Here is a 19,219-nt window from a genome sequence, read left to right as displayed (position 1 = left end):
CAGGTTCGATTCCAATCTTTTGGGATCAAAATTTTGGTATGAGATTTGAAAATAATATAATGACATTGATAGTTGATAAATATTGGAGTAATTTCCTCTAGAATCAGTCAATCGTCATCTTTGTATAAAGATTACATATATATTTAGTAAGCTTATACCTAATTTATCTACAGTAAGACAGGCATTCGTTGATTCAATCATTCTTTCATTCTCTAGTTAATCTTATTTTTAAAGAGCATAGTCTGTGTGTTGGACTTGGAAGATGGAAAAGTGAATGATATAATCATGTGGGAGCACTTGGTCCTCAAACCCCCATACACTTCTGAATCTTGCACACAGCGCCAAGTGTCCAAGCAAGTTCCTCCTCCTTGAATCCTGTTTGCTGTGCTAACTGTTGGGAACTCAGTACCTCCTTCATTCTCTGCTTGCTATGTTATTGTCATATCTATAGGTCCCTTTCCTTTATGACTATACCAACTGTCCGGTCCGAGCCCCTCTGCCAGGGGCTGGACTTTCTTGGATGTCAGGTGGTAGATGAAGAAGCCGTGAGAAATTGTGGATGTGTAAGAGAGTCTTCATTGTAGGAGCTAGTGGCCATGTAGCCATTGCTAAGGAGAAGCCATTAGACAAAACAGTTCTTCAAACAAAGTCGCATATAGCAAGTAGCCACACACTGGCTAGGTAACAATACATCTTTCCCACATAGCAGTAGCAGCCTCTGCACACACAGCAGCAGCCTGCCTTACATAGGAACAGCCTCACCAAGCAGTGGCACTGGCTGATCAGTCACAACTCTATACTACTTAGACAAAAGAGGCTTCTTTCCAAATAGTGACCTCAGTCTTTTGGGTTCTGGGAGGGCACACTTGCGCAGTGTACATACAGATTACCGTCGCCTTGCTCTTGCACCTGTGTGTAGTTCTTGGACACCCTGATTAAGATTCTCACACTCAGAGTGACCTTGAATATCTGGCATACTTTGAATAGGATCCCCACAAATCATTACTTTCAAATAAAGTCTAGAAACATCTGAATATTTTTAGTCTTATTTTTTCTTGATTTTCCTGTCTGTTACTCATGGTAATGTTTGACTGTTGGATTGCATATACTGATCTTCTGGTTTTGACATCATTATATGTACTTGAGTATGCTAATGACAGATGAGTTGTTATGGTTCATGTAAGCAAACATTTTACTATAAGCTAATTATGTGATTTTCAAAGTTTCTTAATCTTCCCTAGCCTCAATGGCATAAGCAGTAGATAATACCTACTTTATAATGTTGTAATATGTTGAACAGTGCTAAACACAGATCTTGAAAAATAACATTGATATTCATGAGGCTAAGTAAACTGCTAAACCCTTGCACAATTAGGTTTTAATATATTAGTGGTACTTTACAGAATAAATGCTGTTCAATGTTTCCAAAATTCTTTTCTCTGTCATTTCAGTTGAGTAGCACAATGCCCTTTTGAAATAGGAAGGGCCTTTCTAGCACAGTCCCCCACCCCCACCAGCTTAGTTTAAAGTATACGATGTGGAGATTTGATACATTTATACATTGTGAAGTGACTGCCACCATAGCATTAACTGCCACCACAATCCTGCCACAAAGTGACCATTTCCTTTTTGGGGTGGGAACATTTAAGATCTGCTCTCTTAGCAACATTCCAGCATATGATACAGTATTATTAGCTACTAGAAGCCCGTTTGTGCATGAAATTTGTGTTTGCAAAGGGGGATGGGGGTGCTCAGCCTGGCCTGTGCCCTCTTGCAGTCTGGGAGCCCTTGAGGGGTGTCCTACTGACAGCTTAGGCCTGCTCCCCATGGGCAGTCAGACATTAGCACTGCTGTGGAAGCAGGAGAGGCTCTTGCCACCCCTGCTGTGCTCTCGAGCCAGGAGCCCAGCTTCTGGCTGAGCAGCACTCCCCCTGTGGGAGCACACTGACCACCAGGGGGCAGCTCCTGCATTGAGCATCTGGCCCCTGATGGTCAGTGCCCTTCATAGGTACTGGTTGTTCCCCAGTTCCATCAATTTGCATATTAGCCTTTTATTATATAGGATAATCAACTTAGTAAGCTAATAATTGGTTGTCTGTACCCTTTGAGTGTTAGCTGTTCATTTCTCCCACACCCAAGCCTTGGTCACTGCCACTCTCTGTTTCTCTTAGTTTATTCTTATTAGATTCCACATAAAAGTGAGCTCAGTGTTTTTTATTTTATTCAGTTTTGTTTATTAAATGTTTATTAATTTTAGAGAGTGAGGAAGGGAAAGGGATGTAGAGATAGAAACATGGATGAGAGAGAAACATCCACCAGCTGACTCTTATATACCCGCTCCTGTGGATCAAGCCCACAACCTGGGCATGTGGGCTTGATCCCCTGGTTTATGGGTTGACGCTCAACCACAGAACCACACTGGCCAGGCTCAATTTTATTTATTTTTTTAATGATAAAGTCAGCTTTATCATTGAAGTCAGTACTTCAATCCAGCTCTTTTGGTGCCATTTACTGCTCCTTTTAAGGTAGAAATAGGAGTTAATGCAGTGCACATACAAAAATGAAACCATACTAATTTTTGTACCCAGAAGCTTCCCCAATACAAATAAACAAATCAATATTGAGATTTTTAAAAATAGGTAAACTGGGTAATTGTTAGGATCAAGACCTTTTTTTCCCATAAAAAGATAGGCCAGTTAGCCTGAAAGATGAAAGAAGGCACAGTACATTAGCTGATACGTACATTCACCAATACATCACCAACATTTGAAGTTATTCTTTTAGGTAAAATTAAATATCTGACTGTAAACCCTTCACAGTGAGCACTTGCAGAGGACTCTCTCAGAACTTGGGCCATGTCTGGTGAGAAGTATGGAGCCCAGGTGGTAAACCTGGTCTTATCTCAGGGTTTTAGTTTGGTGATTTGAGGCAATCATGTAATTCAAGCTGGGTCTTGGCTTTCTTAGCATTCTGCAATTTTTGAGAATTAAAAAAAAAATCATAGATGCATGTTATTGGGTGGGTCATTAAAATGAGCATCAGAGGATAAATCAGAAAATCTGTATTCTCCTTAACATACCCAGACATAATTATGGCTGACATTAACTGGACATCGGTGTAGTTTGCAAGGAACAAATGTCCTTCTGACTCTTTCCAGAGCAAATGTTCCTCTTCATGGTGTTGGAAAGAGATAGTTCTGGGTGGACACTCTGAGGACGTCAACAGGAAAACACTTAAGGAGATCGGTATAGCTGGCCCAGTGCAGAAGCTGACAACTCAGAAGACCTGAGCGCTTGCAGCTTTTCCATTGGCTACTTTGCCACTTTGTTCATTAAAAAGGAAACAGTGGGGGAAATGGTGCCTTTGTTTATGCCTAGCAAAACTGAACGCTTTTTTTTTTTCCTATATCAAAGATATTGAGATTAAAGAAGTTTCTACTCCAAGTAAAGGTAAACACTCAGAAGTATTTATTACTTGTTACTGCAGCTTTGCTTTTATCATATATTCTACTTGTACATCATTATTGAATCATGTAATATGAATTGTTGCTTTATTGAAATTATTTGTGCTCAATCTTCAAGTCACTCAAACCTTTCAGTCCTTATGTCCCAGTCACTGTCAGTACTGTAGCCTCATGTGCCAGTTCTCTGTTCCTTCTGCACACTGAGTTTTTACGTGTGTTAGGATGACAAGAGCCTGAGCTTTGATGGATCTCCTTTTCTTCACTCTCCCCACCCTTCCCATTAACTTAAATACGGTTCACCTTTGAGATTTATTTCTTAAGAGAAGCCTTCCTGCCGAAACTGGTTTGGCTCAGTGGATAGAGCATCAGCCTGCAGACTGAAAAGTCCCGGGTTCGATTCCAGTCAAGGGCATGTACCTTAGTTGCAGGCACATCCCCAGTGGGGGGGTGTGCAAGAGGCAGCTGATCAATGATTCTCTCTCATTGATGTTTCTAACTCTCTATCCCTCTCTCTCTAAAAATCAATAAAATGTATTTTTATTTTAAAGAGAAGCCTTCCTTAACCTCCAAAACCATACTTATGTCTCACTGTATATGCAACAGTATATAATTATGCTATTTCTACTACTTGATTGTCTCTCTTGTCTCACTAGACTCTAGCCTCTATGTAACTATTATAACTATTGCCTAGGAGAGCGTATTTGCAACCTTTTGCATCTCATGGCACACATAAACTAATTACTAAAATTCTGAGGCACACAAAAAAACATGTTTTTTTTGGCGATTTTACAAAAAATAGGTATAATTTTGACTCATTCACACCAGATGGCTGTTGTTGTGTTGGCTGTTGTCATTTTTTATTGACGATCTAAGGGAAAAGAGATCAGTGTCCTTAATTAAATAATCGGGTGTTGCATGTTTTAAAAATTCTTGTGGTACCGTGTTTGAAAATATGTGGCCTAGGGAAAAATCCTCTCTCTCTCTCTCTCTCTCTCTCTCTCTTTCACACCCACCCACACATTAATATGTATATATAATGAATGTACATGTGCTATATTCTATAATTCTATATTCTCTGGAAATTAAAGTATGAAAGGTAATCCATATATAACTTTTATTTTATATATATATATATATATATATATATATATATATATATATATATGACCCTATATGGTTCTACATTTAATTCTCACAATAACCACCATTGAAAATAGATGTCTGTTATTCTCATTTTCAAAATAGGGGAAGTAAAGCTTCAGTACTTTAAAACTGTGTCTCAAACTACTCAGCTATCAATCATCAGAATGTGGATACAGATAGGCTTGTAACGGTCATATTATGTGCTTTCCCCCAAAGAGCAGAACCTATGACCTTCTCTTTCCCAAAGACAACCAGTTGAGCATGAAGATGGACAACAAAGATATGTGTTAGTACCACCCGTTCTTGTTTTTGTCTCCCCTGAACTTTTCGAGAACTTGCACAGGTTATTTTGCTTGTCATGTTTATTTTATTGAGAAGAAAGAGAATCTCAATAAACATCAATGAGAGTATATTGATCAGCTGCCTCCTGCATGCCTTCTAGTGGGGATCAAACCCACAACCCGGGCACATGCCTTGATTGGGAATCCAACTGAGACCTCCTGATTCATAGGTAGATGCTCAACCACTGAGCCACAATATTTTTTAAAAATATATTTTATTTATTTTTGTACAGAGAGGAAGGGAGAGGAATAGAGAGTTAGAAACATCAATCAGCTGCCTCTTCCACACCTCCTATTAGGGACATGCTCGCAACCAATGTACGTGCCTTTGATCAGAATCGAACCTGGGTCACTTCAGTCCGCAAGTCAATGCTTTATCCACTGAACCAAACCGGTCAAGGCTGCTTATCATATTTTTAAAGGTGGTTTTATTCACCAACTGGCACATCTGCTACAGGAAATCGGAGACTCAGAAATTTTGAGCAATTTGTTTTATTTTTAGAAGAGCTGTGACCAGTTGTACTCAGGAGGCCAGTTGACGATGAAATGGGTGACTAATAAGCAAATTCATTTGTCTGCTGAAGCTACTGAAGAGGGCTAATTTGAAACGTTTGTGCATATGGTTTCAAAATTCAAGCCATTACTAATGAAACTGTCACGTGGTAAGATGAACATAGTCAGAAAAAAACAACAACAATTATATATCAAGAATAGTGTTCTGCCGAGATCGGTTTGGCTCAATGGATAGAGCGTCGGCTTGGGGACTGAAGGGACCTGGGTTCGATTCCGGTCAAGGGCATGTATGTTGGTTGCGGGCATGTCCCCAGTGGGGGGTGTGCAAGAGGCAGCTGATCGATGACTCTCTCTCATCGATGTTTCTAACTGTCTATCTCTCTCCCTTCCTCTCTGTACAAAATCAATAAAATATATTTTTTTAAAATAATAATAATAAAAAAAGAATAGTGTTCTTTGCCAAAACCCATATCACTCATGCAAGCATTTGCTGTTACTGTTTACAGTCCTTGGATGAGCAAACACATTGAATCAAAAGGACTGACCTTTACCAAGTGAAATAGGACCCAAGCAGGAAGCCATTGCTGCTTGTGAAGGGCCTGGCTCCTTGGCAGCTCTCTCAAGCCAGAGTCTGCCCTCCAGGGATTCAGACTCACTGGGAATCATTGGATTGGGTTATTGAAAGTTGAGAGCCATTAATGCTTCGCAACCACTCACAAAAATATATATGTACACCTTTTTAATTAAGATGTTACATATGGTTATTATCTGTGTTTTATATTGGTAGATTTTTAATTTTAAAACTGGTTGGGCACAAATCAGCATTCATGATGTCCTTTACAGCTTACTACAATGGATTTATTAACAAGATGACACCTACATACTGTCTTTTGTAGGACATGCTCTGTGATAGGGTTTTAAAGGATCAGGACCCCTTTGAACTGTCATTGGGAAGGTTGATTGTGTGATGTCTGTTGACCTTTTCTGCCCGAGACCACACCCTGTGCTGAGACCCCATTCTCAGATGCCTGTGTTCAGAATCTCCCACTGCAGAATACTCATTTTTTCATACTTCCAAGGGAAACAATAAATGCATGCACGTTCTGCTCCAGTTACTTGGGTTAGGCACCAGTGATTAAAAAAACAAACATCAAAAATCACAAATCAAAATTACAAAATACTACACACACACACACACACACACACACACACCCTCCCACACACACACCTTTGGGGGAAGGGTAAGTGGGGCAAATAAATGATCAGTTTAAACTATAACAAATAACCATCTCTAAAAGTAACTCGGAAATGAATTGCTACTTGGAAATATTTTCATGTATAAATAGTTTTTAAACAGTTATTGCAGATACAAATGTCTAGAATGCCATTATTTGCCGTTTCTCCCCAGGTGAGAATTTGTCTTCAATGACCATGTGGCCTGGAATTCTATTGTTTATTATTCCGTTTGCACTGTAAATTCTGTTCAGTTCAATGTGTTAAATCAAGTCTCACTAAACTGTTTAGTATATTTCCAACTAGCTTTTCCTCTGATAAGGGAAAAAAGATGAAGAATGGGCTACAGAAAGAAGGGAAATGGGTCCCAAAAGATTATGAAGTCATAGAGATCAATTTTACCTCCTGAAGTCTTTGCTGGGATGCTAACTTCTCCAGGCAGCCTCCATGCTGACTGCATCTAGCACTGCATCCTGCCCTTTGCTCCCAGGTCCTGCTCTCACCCCTTTATCCTCATCTACTTTCTTTTGCAGCATCTATCACTAAATTTTATCATCATAGGTTATAAAATTTGAGCATATATTATGCTTATTGCTTATTGCTTGTTTCTGCCAGCTAAAATGTGTGCTCTGTGAAGAAAGGGAAATTTATTTTGTCCATTGTATATTTAAAGTGCTTAGAAAAGTTCCAGGGCATAATAGAGGCTCAAATATTTGTGGCAAAACTCCTTTCCCTGAGGTGGGGTGTGGAGTGGGGGTCAGGTGGTGGAGGGAGGGCATTGGTGGGAAAGAATAAAGAGTGACCCCAAAGCTGCCAAAGATTTTAAAGATAAATATAATAAACAAGGAATCCTAAATATTTTGGATAAGTCATTGGAATCCAGTGTGAAAGTTTTAGTGGAAGTAATTATTTCCTTTCATGTCCTTCTGTTTTATTTATATTTCATCCTCCCTCCGGGGAGCATGTTGGGTTGATCAGTTCAGGAAGCAAAGCTTAAAAGATAAGGGAGCTTATTTTATTAAAAGGAAAACTAGGGGAAAAAAGAGTGCCTTGACTCATGGTTAGGGGAATAGGAAGTGGCCATTCCTTAATTTTATTTAGAGGGACTTTGTATTCTGTTTGTACGTCATTTACGTAATGGGTGCTATGGACTAGTGCTTCCAAGAAACTGAGACTGTTAAGGATATGTATGTCATTTGATTTATCCCAAGTGGAAGAAACAGAATAGGGCACAGTGAGAGCATTTTATTATATATTTAGTTAAAATCAATTTATATTTTATTAGGATGCCCTAAATCAGAGGCTTTGAAATTTCAGTCTGTAGGGCAACGCTGTTTCATAACAAGATATTAGTGACAACGTGAGAAAAATTAGTCTATCCAAGTCCTTCAGATTGGCAACTCCACTTCCAGGCATTTATCCTATTTTACCCAGAAACCTAAATTGTTCGCTACAAAACATTCATCACAACATTGTTTGCACTTGTGAAAAATAAGAGCAATCTAAATATCTACTAAAACTTTAATATGTGTACAGAATACAATTTTATGCAGTCAAGGTAGAGAAATACATTTAAAAATAAATGGATGCCTATCAAATAGTAAGTCAAGAAAGGGGGATTGAAAGCAGTATAATCTAATGTGTGTTATTTATACAAGTATATTCGAGCACGAACAAGTTGAATATAATATTAACAGTGGGTATCTCAGGACAGTGGAATATTTTTAAAAAGTTTTTTTTCTTACACGAACGAACCCTGACTTACCATGATCTGACTTAAGATTTCTTTGACTTTGTAATGGAAGGAAAGCGGTATGCATTCAGTAGCAACCACATTTCAAATTTTGGATTTTGATCTTTTCCCAGGCTAGTGAAGCTGGGCAGTGGCAGTGAGCTCAACCAGCCACACAGTGGTGAGGCTGAACAGCTGGTACGCTACAGTGCACTGTGCCAGCATTTTCCAGATCCTGTAGCCCATAAATTACATGCGATGTTCAACACTTTATTATAACACAGGCTTTGTGTTAGATGATTTTTTGTTCAAATGTAGGCTAATGTAAGTGTTCTGAGCACATTTGAGGTGGGCTGGGTTAGGTGTGTGAAATGCATTTTCAACTTAAATATTTCAACTTATATTTTCAATTTATGATGTTTACTGGGACACAAGCCCATCATAAGTCAAGGAGCATCCGTATTTTGAATTTTTATACAAATAGAGATTAAACGCATAGGTATATAATAGCATTTATCAAAAGATAAGTCAGTGTTTGTAGATTATATTGTTATGATTTTGGGGATGTCACTGACTTTGGGTATTAAAAAGATTTGAGGTTTTTGAAGATGTGTTTGTGTATGTGCCTCAGAAGGGAGAAGGATTTCACATCAAATTTTTGAATATATAGATATGGGAAGTACGATGGCCGTTCGTAATATATAAGTTTTCAACTGCTTAGAACATACTTTTGTACTTTATCTCTTTACACCTGTGGAAGGTGGGTTATATTATTGCTCCCGTTTTAGAAAAGACGGTTTTTAATGCTCAGGTGCTTTATTTGATTTGTTCAAGTTCATTTGGATTGTGGGCTCTGAAACTGAAATTTCTGTGCCTCCAAAATTATGCTCTTTTATTATTGTTTCCCCCCCACATGCACTGCTATGCATAATTGACAGCAAATACATGGTATGCTCTGAAGGACCATCTTCATCCCACTTGGACCTCAGACATGCCGCTCTTTGGAGCTGTTCCCTTGAGCGGGTGTTGGAAAAGCCATGGGCAGCAGCTGTGATGGCATAACTCCTGAGGAAGAGAAAGTGGTGGTGACTCCCTGTGGCCGCCCTTGGCAGCATTGAAGGAGCTATTTCGAGCTCCTGTGTTGAAAGCTTACCTAAGAATAGTGGCTAGTTTCTCTCGTATTCTCCTGGCAGCGTACAAGGATTTAGAAGATTTGGACTGAGAGTCCGAGATTGATGTCCAAGCTCCACGTATTTTTGTGAATTTAACATTGGAAACTGTATCTGGGAACTTGTCATTTCTCTTCTACAGCTGGCAATATTTTGGACAATAGATTTTCCTTCCCCTTTGGACACTAGTTTGAGAAAAATAATCCAAATCCTATCACAGTAGATATATGTATACACTCGGGACAACTATTAACGGAAGCCCTTTCGTTAACACTGTGTATATTTTGAGCTACTGTATGTAATAAGCTAAGGAGATGCTAGGAGATGTTTTCAGTACACTTGGCACTCAAACTTTAGTATGTTTAAAGCACAGCTCTTTATCTTACCCCCCCCTGTCCACCTCCAACAGTCTTTCCCAATGCAGCTACTATCTGAATTGGGACAACATCTATCCAGTTGCTCAGGCCAAAACCTCAGTGTCATCTTTGTGTCATTTCCTTCTCTCACACCCTCCATCCAGTCTCTCAGCAGATCATGTTGAATTTGCCTTCAGAATATATCCCAATATGAACCACTTCTCACTCCCTTTTTTGCTTCTGCTCTGAACCAACCCAGCAGCATTTCTTGCCAGAATGTTGGCAATGGCCTTCTAACTGGTCTTGCTCTGTTCTAGACCTGTTGGTCCATTCTCAACGCAGTAGCAGGATTGACCCCTTTAACCAGGTCCACTAGTCTCAGTGTTCATATCAGCAGTGCCAGGACCCTCCATCTCTTTCTAGTAAATGTCAGTCATTCCAATGCCCAACGTCATGTTGCCTCTCTGATCCGTTCCCTCACAGCTACTCTGCCCTGCCTTGTTCCAGCCTCTGCTGCTCCCACAACTCCCCAGGGCTGCTCCTGGCTAGCCCTTTGCATGTACACTTTCCTCTGTCCAGAGCACACTTCCCCGCTGGCTCATGGCTCACTCCCAGAGCTCTTTCAGACTCCACTCAATTTCCGGCTACTCAGTGAGCTTCCAGTTATTGTACTTGAACTCCTTATCCCACTATCCGGCTTTATTTTTCTCCACACTTACCATTATATGTGTCACTTGTGAGTTTTATGCTCCTTCTGTCTGCCCTCCTGGGATATGAATGTTCCAGGCAATCAGGTATTTTTGTTTACTTTACTAAACACTGCATTCCAAGTGCCTAGAACAATGCCTGAGATAGATAGGGACTAAACAACTATTTATTAACTATTTATTAAACCAAAAGTTATTTCTTGGTTGTATTTAATATCAGGTGTTGGATTGAGTGTTAAAGTACTATAGCCCTGCTAAACTATACTTACCTATGTCCCTTTTTAAAAAATAATATTTTATTGATTTTTTTTACAGAGAGGAAGAGAGAGAGATAGAGAGTTAGAAACATCGATGAGAGAGAATCATCGATCAGCTGCCTCTTGCACACCCCCTACTGGGGATGTGCCCGCAACCAAGGTACATGCCCTTGGCCGGAATCGAACCTGGGACCTTTCAGGTGGACAGGCCGACACTCTATCCACTGTGCCAAACCGGTTTCAGCTACCTATGTCCTTTTAATTTGGAGAGGGGGATGTGAAATAATTTCCTCTTAACCACTAGACTTTTAAGTACAGCACATCAATTTAAACAAATTTGCCAAAAAGGAGTTATATTTCAGATATAAAACCATTATTTATACAACCATTGTAACTACAGAACCTATTCTTTTATTCCAGCTTTTTTTCATGTCTCTCTCATTTTTGTTTTCCAGAAAAGAGGCCCAGTTAGATGAAGAAGGACAGTTTCTTGTCAGAATAATATATGATGATTCTAAAACTTATGATTTGGTTGCTGCTGCAAGCAAAGTCCTCAGTAAGTTGAATATGACTTTCCTTTGGCTAAGTTACATATACAAGTGCAAAGTAATCCATGGTCCATTATAGAGTGACTAGAGCCCCCGTGCACAAATTTGTGTACCAGTGGAGTCATTTGTCCTGGTCTGTGAGAGAGGGACAACATCAGCTCTCTGACACGCCCCCCGAGGGGTACTGGATTGCGAGAGGGGGTAGGGTTCACGATTGGGGATGCGGAGAGATGTGCGAGGTTAGCCAGCTGGGAAGAACTCTGGGAGGGCCCCAGGGCATGTCTGGCCCATCTCGCTCAGTCTGGATTGGCCTGACCCCAGCAGCAAGCTAACCTACCAGTTGGAGCATCTTCCCCCTGGTGGTCAGTGCATGTCATAGTGAGTGGTTGAGTGGCCTTAGCATATCGTTAGCATATTACATTTTGATTGGTTGAATGGCAGACCGGTCAACTGGACACTTAGCATATTGGGCTTTTACTAGTGTCATATAAGATGAACAGGGATGTAGGTTATGCATTGCACAAACCTGATGGGAAAGACATTTATGTATAATGTTAGGCTCAGGTTATGCTCAGTCTATTTCTTCTTTTATGAACTCTTTAGAGAATAGAGGTGCTCTCTGCCCCTCCCCACAGAAAGCCATATGTTGGAGAAGAAAAAAACAATTATTGCTCCTTAATATAATAAGTTCAATAATGTAATAACACATTACTATGCCAGCAGCACAGAATTGCACAAGTGTGATAATTACTACATTACTGCATTATGAAATGCAGAAAATATAATCCCCAAATCTCCTTTATAATAAGTTTTGTTAGCTATTGGTAAAAGAAACAGGCAAAACTTATGCAATGAAGGCAAAGTTAAAAAATAGCTTTATGAAAAATCTTTCTGAAAATAGTTTCTCTTATTCTTAGAGAAATTGGATAGAATAGAAATAAGCCTTTAGCTTTGCCAAATATAACGAATAGAGCAAATGCCATCTATTGCAGAATATAAGAATTACAAAGAAAAATGGTAAATTGTTAATAATAAGAAGAAAATATTCAATCTCATTTGTAATCAAAATTGAAACAAGTATGATTTTTTTCATATAAATTTGTCAATTTTTGAAAATTAAATATCTAGTGTAGCCAAGAATAGAGTTTAAAAATAAAATAGACACTTAAAAAATATTTAAACACTTGAAGAATTTTTCTGAAGGAAATTATTAGTTTTATTTGCATTAAGATTTATGTGCTTTCACTTCAGAGTTACTTATAGTATCAAAAATTGGAAAAACCCACATTTTCAATAAGGGGATTGGTTAAATAAAATGTTGCATCTCTATGTTGAGTGAGGTATTGATTGAAATTACAGAAAAAATCTTAAAGTTTTAAGAAATAATAATTGGATATACACAAAAAGCAGGATATTGGGGTACATACTATATGCAACCAACTTATTAATATGTATATTTAGACAAAGAAAAATCCTTTTACACCAAAATATTATCATGTGCATTCTAGATGATTTTCAGGATCTTCCTGTATTTTTCAGGAAAAAAAAAGTTCTAAATTAAATATACATTTGAAAATGCTTAAAATTAATTAACTAGTTTGTCATGGAAGCTGAAAACTGACTGCTTTGCTATTAAGTACAAATGTACAGTGTTAGCATGGCAATATATTCTCTTTGCAAATTTCATTGTATTGTCCTGGCCAGAAATTTTTCATGTGATGTATATTCACTGGGCACAAAAATTGAGGATCTTTAACATTTTGTTAATATGCACTTATCTTCCTTCTTCCCATTAATAATAGTCTATGTATAATATGTTTTGTTTTTATTATTCTTTCAAACCTATAAAATAGATCTCAATGCTGGAGAAATCCTCCAAATGTTTGGGAAGATGTTTTTCGTCTTTTGTCAAGAATCTGGTTATGATACAATCTTGCGAGTGCTGGGATCTAATGTCAGAGAATTCCTACAGGTAAGTGATTTGAGGTCTTGTTAAAAGTGCTGAATTCATGATTTTTAAACATAGATTCTAGCATCCTGTTGTTGAGTCAGCTGCATGAGAGTGTCTTGCTGCTGAAATGGAATCAGTGACATTTTTTTCCAATTCAATGACATAATAGCTATTAGGTCTTGAATACATTTTTAGCATTTTTGCTTCATATTTTTTCTTCAACTTTTGATTGCTATAAATATGCAAGTTGTAAATTAATGTTCTTTGAAAAACTCATCATGGCCTATTGTGGTATAGCCAACTGCCTTTTAAAAAATGTTTTAATTGATTTTAGAGAGGAAAGGAGAAAGGGAGAGAGAGATAGAAACATCAATGATGAGAATCATCGATGGGCTGTTCCTTGCACATCCCCTAATGGGGATCGAGCCTGCAACCCGGGCAAATGCCCTGATTGGGAGTTAAACCATGACCTCCTGACTTACAGGTTGATACTCAACAACTGAGCCACACTGGGCAGGCCCAACTGCCTTTTTTTTTTTTTTTTTTTTTAAATGGTTGTATTTGATACTAGTTTTGGTTTTATGTAGGCTCTATAACATGGTCTTCTTCTTATTATTATTTTGCTAAGCATTCCTAGTTTGTATAGCATAATCAAATAATATGTCAGTATCTATGACTTTCTACCCAGAGCTTGTTGTTTAAGAAAAAACGCGCTGGCTTTCAGGTGCTCTGCCACCAAGCAAATCTGAGAACCATAGCTGTGAGTTACATATTAATCAATCTACTAGAGAAAGGGAAGTAAGAGACCTTGCAGAGGCAATGTCAGGTGCAGGACAAGATAAATAACGTCACCAAAGGCCTTCGTCTTATGTTCCTGCTAAAATTACCTTACAAGATTTTCACTAGGGAAGCACACATTGGACGCAAGACTATTTTTGGATTGTCTGTCCTATTTTAAGCAAAGGCCATTTGTGAGACCTTCTTCTTGATGTGTTAATGTTGAAAATTATGTGGTTGTTTGTAAAGGATATTTCCAAACTGGCTGCTGAGAGCCGCCAGATCTTGCTGGAAAATGATGTCAGTGCAATAGTAGCTGAACCGAAGCCCAGTTTCGTGGGAATGTAAACGACTTCCAGTCCAGCTGCATTATTGATTTAACAGCCAAAATAAGAACTTTGGTGCTTAATCAAAATGTCTGTTGTTTACACAGTGACATTTTTCTTATAAACTTAAAACTGCAATAAATCAAGATGGAAACTGATTTGCGATCGCCTGCCACAGGTTTACCTAACTACTGGTGTCCAACTACGCTGCCACTTCCAAACGGAGTGGCTGCCAGGAGACGTGTAAATTAAATGGGAACAGGCTGTATTTCAGTGAATTATGTTAAATGGATTCAAGGGAGATATTTGGAAGTATTTTAAGACTTTGGATTTTGGAATACATCTTCCTTTTTAAAAAAAAATATATTTTATTGATTTTTTACAGAGAGGAAGAGAGAGGAACAGAGAGTTAGAAACATCATTGAGAGAGAATCATCGATCAGCTGCCTCTTGCACACCCCCTACTGGGGATGTGCCCGCAACCAAGGTACATGCCCTTGACCGGATTCGAACCTGGGACCTTTCAGTCCACAGGCCGACGCTCTATCCACTGAGCCAAACCGGTTTCGGCTTTTTTTTTTTTTTTTTTTTTTTTTTTTTTTTTTTTTTTTTTAATACTGTCACCTTATCAACAAAGTCTGGATTTGCTTTTTTTCCCATCTTAATTCCTCTCTTGCCCTCAATGGTCACATTTGCATAGCACAATAAATGTCCCAGATGTTTTTGTTGTACTTTGGCTCCTGGTGGCCACCTGCTCAGGGCGTCATGGTGCCATGAGAAAGCAAGCTGCCTCTGTGTGCTCCTCTCTGTCCCAGGCCGCACTGTTCCAGGAGGATAGCCACAGCCATAGCCATATGGAGCTGGATTCTGAGAGTTCTACCCTTTTCTCCATTGCCCTGTCTCTCTCATGACTCCTCCAGTCTCTTCTCCATTCGATGACTAGAGTGATTTTTCTGAAATGCAAATATATCTCATCATACCATTAATTTTTTTTTCTAAAACTCTTCAGTGATTCTCCGTTGCTCATTGGGAAATGTCAAAAAATAGTTAAAATGATTGAAACTACTTACATGCCCTATACATTCTGCCTCTTCCCCTTCTGCAGCCGAGCCAAGCATAACTTTTTTTTTTTTTTTTTTTTTTTTTTTTAATCTTGCTCTCCTTATCCTCTGAGCTTTTGCATCTGCTCTTTCCTTCATCTGGAACACTGTTCATGTTCCTTTTCACCTCGATAAATTCTGTTTATCCTGCTGGTCAAATTACTTCTTCTGGGTCATTGGCATTTCTCATGTTTTCATAGTATATTTATTTTCCCAGCCTAGTTGTTCTCATACTGTATCATCATTTCCTGTTTGTTGGGCTGGAATGTAAACTTCATGAAGTCAGAGACCATGTATAATCTCTTAATGATGGTATCTCCACAGATACAATCTGTCTATCTGGGAATGAATATATGTCCATATATGTCCTTCTTCCTTTTTTTTTTTTTAAGGAAGATGCGCTCTTTGTGTAAAAATAGGAAGCAAATGTGACCGTAGCTCAAGACTAGATATTTTATTGAGAATAACAAAACCCCTTTTTTGATGAAACTATCTAACTTTATTTAGAGAAAAATTATAGATTGGATATAGAGGATTAGACAGCCACACACTGGACTGATTTCCTTGAGTCAGAAGCTTTCAGTATTAGCTATCATGGATAAGATGATATATAGCTTTGGGGAATGAAACCCAAGTCAGTCCACAGCAGAGCTACCAATTCATTTTTAGTGGTATTTCATTATTTCATTATATGTTCTTTACCTACCCAGTGATTTCACAGAGGTGAAATGAAATTAAAAGAAGCATCGAAGGCTGCCAATGCAATCTGAGAGAAGAGTTCGAGTTTAAATTATGGGCCTGTTTAGGCATAGAAATCCCAGTTGAATCATACTGCAAATATTCTGTCAGAGTTTGCTGGAAACACTGGCCTGTTCAATGGGAGTTTCACTCATTTTCTCAATTCATATATATTTTTTGCTCAATCTGCCCCCTCTCCCCCAATGTATATACGTCTTTGTAATGTGTATATATGGGGGGGTTCCTCTGGCAGGGCCTCTGTGTGGCCTGCAGTGGGACTTACAGATCAGGACAGCTCCAGGTTTTGGCCTCCAAAACACAACGCCGTGGCCAACCCACCAGAAACAATCGGGATTGATGACCAATCTAAAAATCTTAAATGTTTGTCCAAAGTGTTATTTTGGGAAATGTGAGGATTTTCCTGAACAGCTGTGAAATTCTAATACTTCCCTAAATTATTTAGTGTTTCTTAGAAAAAAATGCTCCATTCATTTTATTTTTAGCTTTTGGATTTCCAAAGGCCCTGTTTTTTTCAACATCCAAAATGTTAATTTCTGTAAGCTGCAGTTTTTAAACAGACAAGTGAGGACTTTAAAGGAAGATAAGTATTTGAGTATATATTTTCATAATATTGATTGTCAAATATAGTATCATATAAGTGGGATTTAAAAAAAAAAACATGAGTGTAAGAGCTATAGCATAAGTGAAATATTTAACACAGGCAATTCTATAATCACTTGTTCTTTTTCTTTAAAATATTTCTCTTGCGAAGATGGTAATGATAGCTATATGTAATTCAAAGTGTTATTATTTAAAGAATTTTAGTAACTGGTATAATTTCTTTTTTAAATTGGGCCTTGCATTATTTCTTAAAAGAAAAAAAAATATTTTCTGTATCTTTCCAGTGGGAGGGCTATTTCTCAAAGAGCAGCTCCAAGGAGTAAAGGCAGGAACAGGAGCGTTAAAGTGTGAACTTCCTGACTCTGACCTCATGCTGACCACACCCTGACCTTGGTGCTGACCATTCTATGGGTTGTGTTTTCCACTTTATTTAGGTCTTGCTTGCTTACATTTCTCATGTTCATATTCTAAGATTATTCCTTTCTTTCTTTTTTTTAAAAATATATTTTATTGATTTTATACAGAGAGGAAGGGAGAGAGATAGAGAGTTAGAAACATCGATGAGAGAGACTCATCGATCAGCTGCCTCTTGCACACCCCCTACTGGGGATATGCCTGCAACCAAGGTACATGCCCTTGACCGGAATCGAACTCTGGACCCCTCAGTCCCCAAGCCGATGCTCTATCCATTGAGCCAAACCGGTCCCGGCAGATTATTCCTTTCTTATAAAACTTAAAATAGGTGTCAAATTACATGACTCTCACAAGTAAATGTTGGTGTTGGTCTTGTTTTTCAGAAGTGCAAGGAATAAAAAGAAAGGAAATGTTGTGTCCCATTCTTTTTCTTTAAAAAAATAAAAAGAAAAGAAAAGAAAGAGGTTTGCAAGGACTGATCTTAAGATTTCTTCCAAATCTATACACCAGTAATGTTCTCAAATAACAGATATCTCCCGCTTTCCCATCCTCTCATATTCTTAGAGACTGAAACATCTCTTTATCTCAAAACTTACAAAGCAAGGTTTTACTCTGCCCACTTATGTGGATTTTAGGGATTCACTTATGTGGATTTTAGAGATTTTTAATTAAATGCCTTGGAAACAGGAAAAAGAAGTAGCTAAGTTCTAGAAATTCTGCCTCTGTAACTATGTATGCACTCTTTTTGCCATGCATATTACAAAGAAAATTTGCATTTAGGTAGAAACATTCTGAGATCTTTGAACATGTAGAACTTCAGTGTTTCTCAGAGGAAGGATACATTCTCTATGGTTGCCTACATCTGTGGAATGTGCTATGTGGAGAACTCCATGCAGTGTCCCAGGTTGCCAACACTCGTTTTTTATCTGCAAATGATAAGTGCCAGGTGACAAGATGAACTGGACTCGTGGATCTGAGAAAAAGTACATTTATTTTGCATGTCAGAAAACCAGTAAAATTATATCAGGGCATTTAGAAATAAAATGAAAGCCTTGGAGTAACTTTTTGGCATCGTGAGGCAAAAAAAGATAGTGGGCCTACTCTCTAGCCTTTCCCTTTTCCTAATTTCATAAAACTGAGAAAAATGAAAGGGAAGCACATTTGAGGTTTTCTTTATTGACTCTTGGGAATCTACTTGTGCTGGAGTATATGTGTTCACTTTGTTTTCTTATGTTTAATGTGTATACTTCCCTTTTAAAATTTTTATTTTTCCCATCACCCTTTATCCTCCTATGCCCTCTTCCCCTTCCATCCCCTCCTCCACCCCAGCCATCACTGTTGTCCATGTCCATGAGTTCTCTCTCTCTCTCTCTCTCTCTCTCTCTTTTTTTTTGCTCAATCTGCCCCTCCCCATAATGTATATACTTCTTTGTAATGTGTATAGTTTTTCTTTGTATACCTGCTTCCATGGTATATTTAAAACAACAACAACACACACAATACCAGTTTTAATATGAAACTTTTATTCTCCAGAATACATTGCTACAGCCATGTGGATGAACAATTCGCTTTGTATAAATCATATTATAAAATGTAGTCAAGGTTTTACCCAGGCTATTTTGAAAATCTTTTTTGTGGCCTTTGATGTGGCTGCAAACGATTCTAGTCTAACTATGGTGAAGGTACATTTTTAGCAATATAAGTGTACAGAAATGAAAATAATTTAATTTTTAATCACAAATTCCATTTCTCACATTAGATGGGCTGTGGCAATCACTTCAATTTTGAAAGAGTAAAACCAAGTAAGGAAAGCTGTAACTTAAGAAACCC

The 19,219-nt window shown here is 38.2% G+C and overlaps 1 protein-coding gene across 1 annotated transcript in view; it reads left to right on the top strand.

Annotated features, from left to right (window-relative positions):
* The window catches only part of GUCY1B1 (guanylate cyclase 1 soluble subunit beta 1), a 38,873-nt gene that overhangs the window by 4,300 nt on the left and 15,354 nt on the right, over positions 1–19,219 (top strand). Inside the window, exons 3-4 of the mRNA XM_084884327.1 lie at positions 11,370–11,470; positions 13,316–13,434. Coding sequence (XP_084740453.1) covers positions 11,370–11,470; positions 13,316–13,434 — 220 coding nt within the window. The remainder of the gene's footprint in view (positions 1–11,369; positions 11,471–13,315; positions 13,435–19,219) is intronic.

This window comes from Pipistrellus hanaki (genome assembly GCF_964339955.1).
Source record: "Pipistrellus hanaki genome assembly, chromosome: 5".
Taxonomy (NCBI): Eukaryota; Metazoa; Chordata; class Mammalia; order Chiroptera; family Vespertilionidae; genus Pipistrellus; species Pipistrellus hanaki.
Note: the sequence above shows the minus strand (reverse complement) of the source record. Positions and strands in the feature narration are given on the sequence as shown.